Source organism: Mandrillus leucophaeus, unplaced genomic scaffold (assembly GCF_000951045.1).
Source record: "Mandrillus leucophaeus isolate KB7577 unplaced genomic scaffold, Mleu.le_1.0 Scaffold40, whole genome shotgun sequence".
Lineage (NCBI taxonomy): Eukaryota > Metazoa > Chordata > Mammalia > Primates > Cercopithecidae > Mandrillus > Mandrillus leucophaeus.
This window is the reverse complement of record NW_012104254.1, coordinates 2,814,302-2,828,713: the sequence shown is the minus strand read 5'-3', so window position 1 is coordinate 2,828,713 and position 14,412 is coordinate 2,814,302. Positions and strand designations below refer to the sequence as shown.

Sequence of the window (14,412 nt, the reverse complement as noted above, 5' to 3'; positions counted from 1 at the left end):
CCTGCTGCGGCCGCTGCAGCGCCCCCGAGCGCTCCAGCGCTGGGCTACGGCTACCACTTCGGCAACGGCTACTACAGCTGCCGCATGTCGCACGGCGTGGGCTTACAGCAGAATGCGCTCAAGTCATCGCCGCACGCCTCGCTGGGAGGCTTCCCCGTGGAGAAGTACATGGACGTGTCAGGCCTGGCGAGCAGCAGCGTACCGGCCAACGAGGTGCCAGCGCGAGCCAAGGAAGTATCCTTCTACCAGGGTTATACGAGCCCTTACCAGCATGTGCCCGGCTATATCGACATGGTGTCCACTTTCGGCTCGGGGGAGCCTCGGCACGAGGCCTACATCTCCATGGAGGGGTACCAGTCCTGGACGCTGGCTAACGGGTGGAACAGCCAGGTGTACTGCGCCAAGGACCAGCCACAGGGGTCCCACTTTTGGAAATCTTCCTTTCCAGGTAGGGGCGATGGAGAAAAGGGACCTACACGAGGGAGGGGGAGAGAGAAGAAGAAAAGAAAGGACTAAGAGTATTCGCCCCTACTTGGGAGTGGGTGCCTGTGCTCTACACCTGACCGGGGTTAACCCAGTGGAAGTTTGTCCAGTTCGTGTGAAATCTGTAAATTCCTCCTCTGATTTCAACTGCCTCCGTCACTGCCCTTTCTTTCCTTGTGTGCAGCGCAGACACGTTTTTCTCCTAAAATTGAGGGTCTCTGCGTGCCGTTTCTTCGGACCTCTCCCTTTTCTCCTAAAGAGGCCTTTTTCCTAAGAAGCCTCACAGAGTTGCAACCCCCCCTCCCATTTTCAAAGACATCACTGCTCCAAGATGACCACTAAAGCTTGTTAGATCAAGCCCACAAGCTCCAAACACAGGAACGCAGGAAATCAAAATTTGAGCAAAAGACCTGAATTTGTATGTGTCTATGTATGTGTGTTTGTTTTTATACAACAGACATTTGCAGAAACTGTCCTCATGAACGTGCCCAATAACCACACCATAAAATTGCAGGCTTGTTAAGATGCCGGTTTGAGAAACTATGATAATCAATCAAATTAATTTTTGTTGTTAAGTGCAGATAATATTTCTTTAATAACGGGTAAGTAATATGTCTATGTATATAATAAAGACCAAACAGCGTGGCTTTTTTTTTTTATTTCCTGCACCCCTGAAAACACACACACACACACACACACACACACACACACAGACACACACAGTCCTCAAGTAGGTGCTCCAAATATCCCAGCCTAATTTTTCTTGTGCTTTTGTTTGTATCAGGGGATGTGGCTCTAAATCAGCCAGACATGTGCGTCTACCGAAGAGGGAGGAAGAAGAGAGTGCCTTACACCAAACTGCAGCTCAAAGAACTGGAGAATGAGTATGCCATTAACAAGTTCATTAACAAGGACAAGCGGCGGCGTATCTCGGCTGCTACGAACCTATCTGAGAGACAAGTGACCATTTGGTTTCAGAACCGAAGAGTGAAGGACAAGAAAATTGTCTCCAAGCTCAAAGATACTGTCTCCTGATGTGGTCCAGGTTGGCCACAGACAGTTTAGAAGTCATTCGGTTGTCTCCAAAAGGCCTTTGGAAAGACTTGAATATGTATTTAATTCCTCCCACCCCCTGCCAATGGTGGCAAATTTTGTGAATTGTTTTTCTCTCTTCCCCTTATCTGGCTCTAAAACCTTCTGCTGCCCAGCCTGACTGTGTAGTTCTGATTTTTACTTGTTTATTATTGGTTTTGTTTTTGACTAGGATTTTTTTATATCTGTTTTAAATGTTCTGTTTCTCCCTCTAGGCCAGTATAAAGGGACTTGAAGTATTTTTTAATTATCCCCCCCAAAATGAATTTCAGAAGCGCCATTCTGATTTAAGGTTTCGGGTTTTTTTTAATTACTTGATTTGTTCGTTCCCAGCACTGATTATCTTCATAATCCATTAGGACAGAATGGTTTTCAATCATTCATATCCTGTAATTAGTTAATTGAATCATTAGCTCTCAGCAGTTGCCCTGAGGCAAGTGGAAAGGCAGGCAGTGCTCTGGGGTCACCAGGAAAGTCTAAAAACAGGAGGCTGAAGGTACTGTGATGGCTTTAAATGTGGCCACCTTATCAAATAGGGTTTGTATCAATATTGAAATGAAGACGATCTTTCCAACTTTGGGTGTTTTGCTTGCTGTTTTAATTGTATATTTTTAACATTTTGTAGGTTTGTGTTTTCATTTTAATTTGAAACTCATGTGTCCTCATGGATCGTGGATGCCTTCATTTCTTGAGCTCTCAATGCATATATTTCAATGGCTGCAATCAGTAGAGTGACCCACGGATGGCATAAATGCACCTCCTTCTCTTGGCCTTGAATCTATGGGTCTGGGATTGTGGCTATCTCCTCAATCCTCAAAAAGAGGCTGAATGAATGTGGCCATGGGTGGGAACTTACATACAGAACCCACTGAAGAACCTGACTGTCTGAATAAATGCATTGGGCCTCTCATGGAGCTGTAAAGCGTCCAACAAATATGAAAAATGTGAAGTTCCAAGGTCCAAGAAGAAAAATAATGATGTTTCTGAAAGTGATGATAAATAATTACTTTTAAAGTGCTGCATATTTATACAATTGAGAGATTATTTTTGTAGATGTAATGTCTGTGAGCTGGGATACATAGGCAGTGCTTCAGGCATTTAAAAATCACTTTTTACTCCTAGGGAGATGCCAATAAGCAGAACTCTCTTGTTTCTTCTGAGTCCTTATACATTTGTTTTATTTTTTCAAGTTTGTGTTTCCTCTTGAAATGATTCTTATTTATTACAAAATCTTGATATCTTGAACACAGTTATGTTCTCTGTGGATGAAGGAAACTCAACACTAATTCTGGTTTCTGGAACCTTCATGCTCTCCACTTTTGCCCCCTTCCCTCCCTTTTGCCCATGACTTTAACGTAAGTAGTGATGTTTTAAAATGAGGATATAATTTACAGTGTTTAAAATGATATTTTATACCAGGCCAGCTCAAAAAAACAATAAAATTTTACTTTTCTTTCACTATTGTCAATTTATTTATATAGTTCTATTTTTTTTAAATCCATATGTATTTGTATGCCTGTGCATAGAAAAACTTACTCACTTGAAAATTTTTAACCTAGAGAGACCATTATAAATATCTGGACTAGGAAGGTCTTGAAATTAGAAAGACATATCCATATTTGGCAATCGAAAAAGAAACATTTCAAGCTTATCCCATATCACCTTCTCCGGGCAGTCTGCACAGAGCAGTTGACAACTGAAAACATAATTATAAAATCTAAACTTTCAGACGCAATTTTTAGGCACTAGAATTTTCTGTTTGAGGTCTTTTTGCCACTCAGGGAAATGGCCGCTGAGGAACTGGATGACTCCTCAAGGTTAGCTCCCCACACAATCAACTCAGTTGTTGCTAACGTTTTCGTGTGTAAGTTAGTTACATACTGATATTTAAAACCTCACTGAGTGTGAAAACTCTCCTGGTGGGAGGGCTCCCTCATGACTTTGAGAGAGAAAACGCAGAGACTTAAGACTTGGAGCTACTTTCGTTTTCTCTGTCCCAGCTTGATTTCTTTCATATCTTACTGCCGACAGTGGACAGCTAACTTCGTTTTTGAGGGGGAGGGACAGAGACGGAGAGACAGAGAGAGAGATTGGATGGCGATTCAATCTCTGCAGAAGAAATAACCCATGTACAAGGGGCCATGCCATCCCCCACCTTACACTTCGGCAAGGGTCGTTAGCGTTTTTGTGGTTTTTCTCAAAAGATATGTTTTCATGGGAAACGGGCACGTTTTTCCTTTCTCCTCATCGCCAACCTTCCCCTCCATTTTTTGTGAGTCCCACACTCCAGAGCGTCACTCTATTTCCAGGTCTATTTCTCGGGTTTCCCATCGTGGGTAGGGGAGATTGCCTCGAGGTTTTCCTTTCATCTCTAGTTTGCATGTCAGTACCCCCACTCCCCCCGCCTTGGAGAAATAGTAGGTTTGCTGAAGATTAAAACTGTACTCAAACGCTCTCTGGAGGAATTTGGATTCAGAGCTAAATCAATAACAGAAGGAGGCTTTGTTATTTATATGCGTTCCCTTTATATTCCAAATTGCGGAGGGAGGGAAGGAACTGGAAAGTGACCCAGGCACTGGGAGCGAGGCCCTCGGGGAGTCCGGGAGGCTAAGAGGGCTTGGAGAGAGGCCTTTCCTTCTGTTGGAGACAGGCGGCAGGAGGGTGCCTCAGAAACTGGGCAGGTTTTTAGAGCCGCGGGTGGGGGAACAAGGCCCCCGTGTAGCGTGATTCAAGAGGCGAAGGAAGCACTGGAGCCGGGACCCACGGCCAGACAAAGGGCAACTGCAATGCTTCCCCGCCTCTGGCAACCCCCTGGGTCCCTCTGGCTCCGCTGTCAGGGAGCCAGTGTCAGGGGCGGCCTTGTCGCCAAGATCTCCGACTTTCGGAGGCGCTCGGCTGCGTCTGAAAGCGCGCTGTGACCGCGCGGGCTGGCGACCCCAGGGCGGCCGCACCGCCCTTCACTGTTGATCTTGACCGTGCGGCTGGGCCTCGATAGGCATGGAGCGCGCTCGCCATCTCCTGGGCGTTGGGCGGCATTGGCAGAGCTCGCTATTAGCTCCTCAGCCAAATCCTTTCCCATTCTCTAAATCACCAGCCAAGCCGCCTCCCGCCACTACTTTCCACCCCGACCCTCCCTCGATCCGGGTCCACAGCTCGCATAAGACTTTGTCTGCCAGACCTCTAAAGTCATAAACCCGGGGAATGAAGTGGGAAGACTGGGCAAGGAGCAATGGAGGGAACCCTAGTTGTTCCTGTCTTTCCAGTTTTTCACTTAGTTCTTTTATGCCTTTAGTCCTGAGGCACAAACAGCTGTTGTAGGGTTGCGTAAAGGTCCGAAGGAGACACCCCTCGGCTTGGAAATAACGAAGAATCGTCTTGCACTGAAACGTGAGGAGCAGAGACTGCAGGGACCCCTGGAGCTGGAGCTTTCGGGAGTAACGAAGCTGCAGCTCCTCGAAAATAGGATGGGTTCCCCAAAATAAGAGCTCTTAGGGATCTGAGGTTTGTGTTCCCTTAAGTGTCTAGGAACTGGGGTTGCAGGTTGTGCTTGCCCCCACCTCCCAAGAGAGGACGCGAGAGAGTGAGTCTGTGTGCCTGAGCTCCTAAGGAAACCCTCTGGCAGAGCCAAAGGAGCCTCAGACGTCCCCACCCCCACGTCCTCACTCCCTCTCCCCGCCCCCCCCCCCAACCAGAGCAGGAGGAAGAGGCCGATTGCGTTCCCCAGAGCCACCCAATTGGTCGCCATAACTCACACAATAAAGTCGCAGCGCGGTGGTCAGTCTTGCCCTCCGGCGGCGCCTGTGTGGTCTCAGTGCGGGAGCCCGCGATCTAACCAATTCCAGCTTGGCTCGCAGACCGAGGGTCCTGCTGCAGGCTGAGACTGGCGCCGGTCACGGGGTCTCCAAGGGTCTTGGGATCGGAGGCAGGAGGGGGAGGACCCCTAGTCCGCTGACCGGACTAGGCAAGAGGGCCAGTGGCGGGGTCTGAGCACACCGCTCCCAGCTAAGAACTGCTGCCCTTCCCACTTCGATGTTTGTCAGACCTGTGAACTCCCTATCCCCGGCACCCCTGGGGGCGCTGAGGCGAGGAACTCTGCTAGCCAGCTGCCTCCGAACGCCCGCTCTTCCCCGGCCAGGTGACTCTGGCTCTTCTGCCTTTCCACACCCAGTCAGGGGAGTTCGTCCTGCTTTGCCCTCCACTTGGTGGATGGGGACACCACGGAGTTCTGGTTTGCAGTGTGTAGTCCCGGAGAGGACTCCTGACGATAAAAGGAATGTAGCCATTGGCCACGATTGGTGGATCAAACTGATGGGTTCCCTGGCGGACATTCTCCATGGACCTGTATGGCAACTTCCCTAGGATCAGAGTTCTTAGCCATGGGGACACAAACCAGGAGTAATGCGGCCTCCTTCCTGGATCCCAAACTTGGGTAGTTTGTGATGCCCTTTTTGTGTCTGCGGCCTGGAACTGAGGGCTCAAGCAGTGAATGGGTCTTTGCTGCCAGATCTCCAGGCAGAGGTCTCTGGAGAAAGCCTTACTGTGGGAGTGATTGGGGTAAGAGTGACATTGCTTAGGCCAAGGGACAGAGCTCCTGGTGCCGCCGGACCGCGCCCTCTCCGGACAAGTCGAGAGGCGCCGGTTAATGGAAAATGCCTCCGCTGGAACTTAAAGCCGGTAGAAGCAAGCCGGGCCCAGAAAGCCTGCGGAAAACGGATCGCAAAGCCAATCACAGCCAAGGAGAGTCCCAAGGGACACTTGGGCAGAAGCACCCTCTTGCCCGACGTCCCCAGCTGCCGAAGCCGGGCTTGGAAACCCTCAGAGAGTTAGTCTTCGCTCAACTTGATTTGACTCTTCTGGCAGCCTAGTCTTTCGCCATCGAACATTGCGGGTGTTATCATAATACTCTGAAGGGGGGGAAAACGGGTCGGGGGGATGTAGGCGGTGCTGAAATGACCGGCTTTGAAGAACCTGCAGGCAAAGTTTCGTCCAATCGTCTGAGCCTGTCCTCTTATTCCCGGTTGTAACTAAATACTGTTGCGAGCGCAGCCGAAGCCCTTTGTTGGAGATGTGTGAGCGCAGTCTCTACAGAGCGGGCTATGTGGGCTCGCTTCTGAATTTGCAGTCGCCAGACTCTTTCTACTTCTCCAACCTGCGGCCGAATGGCGGCCAGTTGGCCGCGCTTCCCCCTATCTCCTACCCGCGCGGCGCGCTGCCCTGGGCCGCCACGCCAGCCTCCTGCGCCCCAGCGCAGCCTGCGGGCGCCACTGCCTTCGGCGGCTTCTCGCAGCCCTACCTAGCTGGCTCCGGGCCTCTCGGCCTGCAGCCCACAACAGCCAAGGACGGACCCGAAGAGCAGGCTAAGTTCTATGCGCCCGAAGCGGCCTCTGGGCCTGAGGAGCGCGGTCGTACCCGGCCTTCCTTCGCCCCCGAGTCTAGCCTGGCCCCTGCAGTGGCTGCTCTCAAAGCGGCCAAGTATGACTACGCGGGCGTGGGTCGTGCCACGCCGGGCTCCGCGACCCTGCTCCAGGGGGCTCCCTGCGCCCCCGGCTTCAAGGACGACACCAAGGGCTCGCTCAACTTGAACATGACAGTGCAGGCGGCGGGCGTTGCCTCCTGCCTGCGACCTTCACTGCCCGACGGTAAACGGTGCCCATGCTCCCCGGGCCGATTTGGGCCGGGACGGGAGGTGGGGTTCCAGGGAGAGTGTAAGGGGAGGTGAACCGCCTGGGGGCGGGCAGTAGACAGAGAACGGGCTGGGCTGACGTGGGTTGGGGCTGTGTTGCAGGCCTGCCGTGGGGGGCGGCCCCGGGGAGGGCCCGCAAGAAGCGGAAACCCTACACGAAGCAGCAGATTGCGGAGTTGGAGAACGAATTCCTCGTCAACGAATTCATCAACCGGCAGAAACGCAAGGAATTGTCCAATAGGCTGAACCTCAGCGATCAGCAGGTCAAAATCTGGTTCCAGAACAGGCGTATGAAGAAGAAGCGCGTGGTGCTGAGGGAGCAGGCGCTGGCGCTCTACTAGCCGTGCGCGTGGCCACGGCCCGGCTGGGTCTGCCCTTTTGGACAGAGGCCTTGTTTGGGGAGGGGAATCTGGGGCCAAGGCTAAGGCTTTTCCTTCGGTTCCTTCTCTGCTAGTCCCAGAAGCCACCAAGAGATTTAGAGACCAGGCCAGCTGGGCCTCCTTGCTTTCCTCAGTCCCTGAGAAGCCCGTGAGAAACGTGTGGCAGTACAGTGCACCTCTGGCTGGCCTTAAGGCTTCCACGTGGGGGCACTGAGGCCACCTCTCCTTGCTCCTGGCTGGGGCATTTTCACCCACCTCTCATTCTTGCTCCCTGGTACCTGGATTTTTCTGTTTCCACCCAGTTCGTTCTACCTTTCCCCCTCTCTCCAGCCCCTTCAGCCTATAGCAGTTGCCTAGTTAGGGCTCAGAGTGGAAGGCCTCCTGAGGGAATGGAAAGGACGGTGGGTACAATTAGGTCTCTGCAGCAGAAGCCCTTTGTGGCAAGGCCAGTATCTTCACTCTGGAGAAAGGAAAGGGCACCATCTACCCTCCACCCTCCTGTCTGTCCTGGCTGACTTGAGAGGACAAAAGCCACACTAGATCTTCAGACTTTGGGAGGAAAAGGGAGAGAAGAGGAGGGGCTGGGTATTGGGGTAAACTTGGAGATATCTCGAAATGAGAAATGTGAAATAGGCTGGCCCCTCCAGCTGGGTAGGATAGAGTGGAACCTTCATTTCCTGAGATTGGATGAGAGAGACTGGGGCTCCAGACAAAGTGCCATCTCCAGACAAGACTGGCAAATATTGCCCTACTCCCACCTTCTCATACATGCCTAGGCCAGGCCCATGAACCCTGTAACTGGATACCCAGAGCCTACCTCTGGGGAAAGGAGCTGCTGGTCTGCTTGGAAGCTCTGTTGCACAGGGAGGAGGGAAAGATATCCAAGGGGAGGAGAAGGGAGTGAACAAGAGGAGGAGGGGTGCTACACTCCAGCTGTAAATATGGCTTTCCAGTTGAGGTGAGTAAAGGTGTCGGTGCATCTTTCTTCCTTGAATTACCTTAATGGACTCCCAAAAGGATAAGCAAAAGATCCTTCTCAAGAGTCAAGGGTTGGGGAAGGAAATCTCTTAGATTCTCCACCCAGCTAGCTGCTCTTGACAAAGCAAAGAGGACCAGAAGTTCCTCTCACCGTCTCCACCATCTGCCAACTCTACCAGAGGCCCAGCTACTGTGCCCCTTCTGAGGCATGTCTGGCCTGTCCCAGTGGAGACTTCAAGGCCCTGGACCCTGCCAGGCTTGCCTCAAGGAGGCAGGGGTTCCCAAATGCCAGGTGGAGTTGTTCTGGGTGTATTGGAGTGTCCCACCTTAATCTCAGTGAACAAAGCCTCCCTCTGGCCAGCTCATTCCACTTTCTCTGCCTCTTTTCCCTCTCCTTCTGACATACAGCACTCCTCCTTCGCACCTCCTAGCATGATGCACAACAACCCAAGGATTCAGGATGCCTTCCCAAAGTCCAGTGATTTCTTTTCAGGGGAGGACCTGGCCCTAAACCTGGAGTGGGCACCTCACAGAGAGCCCTGAGCCTTAGCCCAACTGACTTCAGTTGATGTTTAGACTAATTTCATTTTCTAGGCTATCTAATAGTTATCATGCATGTTTTGTTTTGATTTTGTCAAAAACAGTAGCTTGTATATATCAGACACAATATATACAAATGTTTTGAGTGAAAATAAATATTCAGGTCTGAGCCAAGCTGTCAAGGGGCTGAAGTCAATTTTTCAAAATGTTTTGGATTACCCCTTAATGTTTTTCAGGCCACCAAATTCGTTTTTCTTTTCTGACTGTTGTTTCACCGCGGGTGTTGACTGTTCGTTAAATGAGAAAATGGCTTCCGAGGCGGTCAGGAAATGGTGTGTAAAAGCCTCGAACCAAATATGTTTGGAATATCCAAAAGGGAAGGACCATGGCAAATGTGAGTGTGTCTCACACATTAAGAGGACTCTCAGCTTGTTGCAAGCTGGGACTTCTGCACTTAGCCTAAATTCTCAAACTTTAAAGCTTGCTGTTATTCAGGGTCTGTAAAGATTTGAGGTTCCTCAAATTTCAAAACAAAACGTCTGTCTCCACGGAGTTTTGGTCCGGCTTCTCTGGAACCGGCTAGGTCCTGCTAAATCCTTGATACCAGCAGGTTTACCAGGAGCCCAGCAGACTCCCTTGGGAAATAGGGCCTCAAAACTCCCTAGTCCATCTGAACCTCTAGCTCAGTCCAGGAAAGTCAGGGCCTGCTTGCTACTCATCTTCTTGCAAACACCAGCTCCTAGCTGGTGGAGGTATAAACTAGCTTCTAGCTAGAGGAAGAATTAGCAAAACTACTAAATCGCTAATACTAAATATCCAACATTTCAACTCCCCTTCCCAGAAGCAAATTTTTTATTGTTCTTTATAATTAAATTTTTAATTGTTCTTTAATTGTATATACACACACAACTATATATACATATATGTATATATATTCAATAGGAGAGAAAGAAGCAAGAGCTGCTAAGGCCCTGTGGCTCAAAAGGATTCCCCACCTGGCTGGACACATAGAGGCTGTGGTACCCAGAGCAGGATCTCCAAGTCTGACTCTGCATTCAGAGGTTTGCCTGCTCAAAAACAACTGAACAAAGGCAGAAGCCGCACTGAGCCCTCCGAAGGCTGGGGAAAGGAGGAGGAAAGCATACGTACTCAGATCCAGGCCTTAAGACAGACAACACGGAGGCCGTTTCTTTCCAAAATATATCATTAAATCATCGTGTTCTTTTCCTTTAGCCTGGGATGAGTGGAGGGAGGGGATATTCATGGAGATCACTCCTCACAGAAAATTAAATTATTCTAAATATAAAAGCGTATCTCTTGGTTCAGCAGTTTTTTCCAAATCTATCCCGTTTGCTATTTGACACAAATACAAAGACTCTGATGTCTCCTTCCATAGCCTGGGTTCCCGCAGAGATTTGGAACCACTAAGAAATTTGTAAGAAAAAAAAAATGCTGAAGAGAAAGGACGCTAAAATCTGAGTGCTCAACATTTCCTTCAGAAAGACAAATGCGTCCTCTGAAATGCTACAGTCCAAGCGGGCCTCTTGACTAAGAAAACGGTTTTAAAAAGAGAAAAAAACCAGCTTCGTCTGTCATTCAATCAGTTGCGAACTCAGAGGGCGGCGGGGGACGGGGGACACTTTTAAGGCCTGGGGGTTCTCCCCCAAGGAGGCGGGCTGGGGAGGCTTCCGGGATGCCGGCGGGTGGAAGAGAAATCCGGAATCGTTGTAAATATTCATGTGGGGGGGATGCCCCTTTACCCGCCTCTCCCAGCTGCATTCCCCCCTCAGTGATAGTGGGGGAGGGCAAGGCGACTGCCCCACTGTCCTTAGACAAAGGTGATCTCCTCATATTCTTGTTCTCCCGTCGCTTGACTTAAGGAGTCCATTCCGAAGACTCTGCAGGGAAGGAACTGGCTCTGGGTGTTTTCCCTGCGTTTCTCTTCTTTCGTTTCTTAAAAGAGCATAAATAATTAAAGTTTGGCAGGGAGGAAAAGCTTCCTTGCAGAACTGTAGTGGCAATAAATGAAATGACTCAGAATCCCTTCCCCAGTCAGCTTTTACGAGAGCTGCCAGACAGTGTCTGTTCACGTTCTCCAGATACCAGGGGCGCCCTGACAAAGTTAAGGTCAAGTTAGTGTCTTATCTTGGGTGGCTCAAAATCACCGCATCGCGTCCCGTCGCTGTGCGGAAAGCTCTTCCTCGCAGAGCTGCTGGCTGCGCCCCGAAGGCCTGGTGCGCTCCCTGCGTTTCGGGTGGGGCCGCGCAGACAAGGACAAGGCCACAGAGCCGGGGTCTTCACGGTAGGTTCTCGAGCGGGACGCGCGGGTCCGGAGGCTGCGGTTTTCCCTGGGTTTGGGGAATGGGGGCAGGAACTAGGAGGGAGTTGGGGCCAAAGAGCCAAGCGGGCTGGGACTGGAATGAAAGCGCTCTGGGTTGTGGACTGGGTCGGGGGGCAAGGGTCCGCGCTAAGGAGCCGAAAAGGGACCGGCCGCCCCCTTCCCCTGTGCACCGGCGCGCCACTGCAGCTGGCTCACCCTCCCCCGCCAAATCGCTGCTCCCGCCGGAGCTGCCGTCGCCATGTCGTTGAACTTGAATGGTTCGTCCTCCCCATTTCCCTCTTTGGCGGTCAGCAGGCTCCACACTGGGGGCGCCGGGCTGCCTGCGCCCCACCCCGTGCTGCCAGCAGAGAGAAGGTGCGAGAATTTTTGCGAACCCCCAGACACATAAAGACCCGGATTGAAGTCATCGCCGCTGCCCTGGGTCCTGAGCTACCGCAGGGCCAGTGTGCAGCGTCCGGGGAGCCATTTTAGGAGAGAGATCCAGGGGCGTCGACCACGAGTCCTAAAGGGAGAGGCTTGGGCCTGGGATGGAGATGGGGAAGCAGATACGTGTGCTGGGGGTCTGGGTTGAGAAGAATATCAGCTGGAATCTGGGCAGGGGTGCCAGTTGTGGGGAAGGAGCACACAAGATGGGCAGTTCTAGTTGGGGAAGGCTCGGTGCCCTCCAGTCGCCACAGACCTATTTGCGCAGTGTTGGGGGAGGGAAGCAGACATGGGAAGGGGCGGAGGAAGGAGAGAGGAAGGGAGAAAGGGAGGGAGGAGAAAAAGAGGAAGGGGGGGACATCAGCCAGAAAATAGATATTAGCTCAGACCACCCGCCTTTTCTCTGTCTGTCCGCACGGTGGGCAGAGCGCACAGCACCGGCACTGCAGCAGCCCGGGCCAGGGAGGGAACCAGCATCACAGCCAGCGCCGCCTGCCCTGGGTATAGGACTGAGGCCCAGGCCCCAGCACTGGGATTGCCTGGGCGGAGGAATCTCGGGGAAAGGGGCAGCCTCATGCCCTCGGTTCTGGGATTTGGGTTTGGGAAGGGACGGTTTACCTTTGAAAAGCGTCTTCTCTCTCGGAGGTGGGAGCCCAGGCCTCGCCTGGACCCATGGGCTAGGAGAGGGTCGCGGCAGGCTGGGAGGAGAGTGAGGCCTCAGGGGAGTGGATGGGGTGCCCCGCGAAGAGTCTGCCTCAGTGTCAGGTGACACAGAGGGGCTTCAGTAGGAAGTCAGGCGCCGCTGAGAGCCCTCAGAGAGACAACCTATTTTGGGGGAGGGACTGAAGTGACCATGCCAGCCCAAGGGTGCCAGAAGAGCCTCGGGGAAACGCAACGTGGATGCGCAGGCCTTGGCGGGGCTCCGAAGCAGTGAAGGGTCTGGGTGTAAGGCGGACACCCAGGCCAGGCCTGAAAGCAGAGGGGTGAGGAGGACGAAGGTGCGAGTGTGAGGGGGTTGTCTCTTGTGGGAAGCCAGCGGGAAGCCAGGCACCCTGAGAGTAGGACTCCAGATCCTTTTGTTCACCAGACTCCCCAGATTCTAGGGAGGCCAGGGGCCACGGGCTGAGCTCGCTCCTGGCCTTAGTGCTAAAGGGGAAGGCAGAGAGGCAACAGGGAGAGAGACAGAGACAGTGACACATAGCTTAGGGGAAAGGAGGGGAGAGGATGAGAGGGCAGAGAGAGACAGGAAAAAGGAGACGGGAAAGGAAGAGGAAGGAAGAAGGAAAGCGGAAAAGAAGGGGAAGGAGAGAAGTGAAGACATGAGAGAGAAGGGAGAAGACTGAAGAGAGACCAAGCAAGGAGAAAGAGAGACAACAGAGAGGGAAACCAGAGAAGAGGGAAGAGAGCCGGGTGGGCACGAAGGCCCCGGCCTAGGTGAGTGCCTAGGCGGTGAGTGGCCTGGGTTTTTCCGAGGTCAGCCCTCGCACCCCTGGGGGCAGAACCGGAAAGAGCCAAGTCACTCCGCGCTGAACGCGCTGGGCAGAGAAATATGTAAATCAGGGCTCCCTGCGCCCTAGAGAGTGGCGAAATTATGCCCGCCCGGTGAACAAGAAGCAACAAGCTCCCAGGCGGGTGAGCTGCAGAGGGTGGCAGAGTCGCGGGGGAGGGAGCGGCTGCAGTAAGGGGGGTGGGGTTCGGAACCTCACACCCTCACACCTAGTTTCTAGCTTCTAGGGAGCCTGGAGCCGGGGCTCCCCCCCCCCCCACTCCGCTCGCTGCTTCTCTCCCTTCCCCCTTCCTCCCCCTCTTCCCCCTCCTTCCTCCTCCCCACCGGCCTCGGTCCGCGTACTTAAAGCGGCGCGGGAGGGCGGACGCGGGCGGGCGGCCCGTTCGGGCGGTGGCAGATGCGCCCAGCGGTGGCAGCGGCCAGCGGCGCGCAGGTGACCGGCCTGAGGCGCAGCCTGGTCAGGGAGCGCCCTGGGAGAGCTGGCGGGAGAGGGCAGCCGACCCGCCCCCAGCGTCTCGGCGCCAGGAGCCGTCCCAGGGCGTGTTGGCGAGCGCTGATATAGATATAAGGACATTTCTCTTCATGGCGTCACGTGACATAATTACCACCAGAATCAATCAAGATGAATTGCACGTCAGCGCCCGGTGGGGATTTTTGCTTAGTTGATCCTGGCCCAAGCCTCTTGTGCAATCGATGGCTCAGGTTGGCTGCGCGGGGAGCGGCCAGGGGCTCGCTGGCGCGCACGCCGCTGAGCCATGAACGACTTTGACGAGTGCGGCCCGAGCGCAGCCAGCATGTACCTGCCGGGCTGCGCCTACTATGTGGCCCCGTCTGACTTCGCTAGCAAGCCGTCGTTCCTTTCCCAACCGTCGTCCTGCCAGATGACTTTCCCCTACTCTTCCAACCTGGCTCCGCACGTCCAGCCCGTGCGCGAAGTGGCCTTCCGCGACTACGGCCTGGAGCGCGCCAAGTGGCCGTACCGCGG

At 53.0% G+C, this 14,412-nt stretch overlaps 3 protein-coding genes across 3 annotated transcripts in view; all 3 read left to right on the top strand.

The window, feature by feature from the left end:
- The first annotated feature begins 6 nt into the window (after nt 1–6).
- HOXD13 (homeobox D13) lies at nt 7–2,729 on the top strand. Its single transcript, XM_011991857.1, has 2 exons — nt 7–448; nt 1,268–2,729. Exons 1-2 carry the CDS (start codon nt 85–87, stop codon nt 1,516–1,518), a joined length of 615 nt encoding a protein of 204 aa, XP_011847247.1. The 5' UTR covers nt 7–84; the 3' UTR covers nt 1,519–2,729.
- A 3,911-nt stretch (nt 2,730–6,640) lies between these two features.
- HOXD12 (homeobox D12) lies at nt 6,641–8,500 on the top strand. The gene is made up of 2 exons (XM_011991856.1): nt 6,641–7,214; nt 7,361–8,500. Exons 1-2 carry the CDS (start codon nt 6,641–6,643, stop codon nt 7,597–7,599), a joined length of 813 nt encoding a protein of 270 aa, XP_011847246.1. The 3' UTR covers nt 7,600–8,500.
- A 79-nt stretch (nt 8,501–8,579) lies between these two features.
- The window catches only part of HOXD11 (homeobox D11), a 7,888-nt gene continuing 2,055 nt past the window's right edge, over nt 8,580–14,412 (top strand). The window contains exons 1-2 of the mRNA XM_011991960.1: nt 8,580–8,596; nt 11,256–11,458. Of these exons, the coding sequence (XP_011847350.1) occupies nt 8,580–8,596; nt 11,256–11,458 (220 nt within the window). The remainder of the gene's footprint in view (nt 8,597–11,255; nt 11,459–14,412) is intronic.

Bases quoted from the DNA above. Each gene is read 5' to 3' on its own strand.
- HOXD13 (XM_011991857.1), top strand. From the start codon at position 85: ATGTCGCACGGCGTGGGCTTACAGCAGAATGCGCTCAAGTCATCGCCG. The intron at 449-1,267 runs GTAGGGGCGATG...TGTTTGTATCAG, and splicing joins TTGGAAATCTTCCTTTCCAG to GGGATGTGGCTCTAAATCAG.
- HOXD12 (XM_011991856.1), top strand. From the start codon at position 6,641: ATGTGTGAGCGCAGTCTCTACAGAGCGGGCTATGTGGGCTCGCTTCTG. The intron at 7,215-7,360 runs GTAAACGGTGCC...GCTGTGTTGCAG, and splicing joins GCGACCTTCACTGCCCGACG to GCCTGCCGTGGGGGGCGGCC.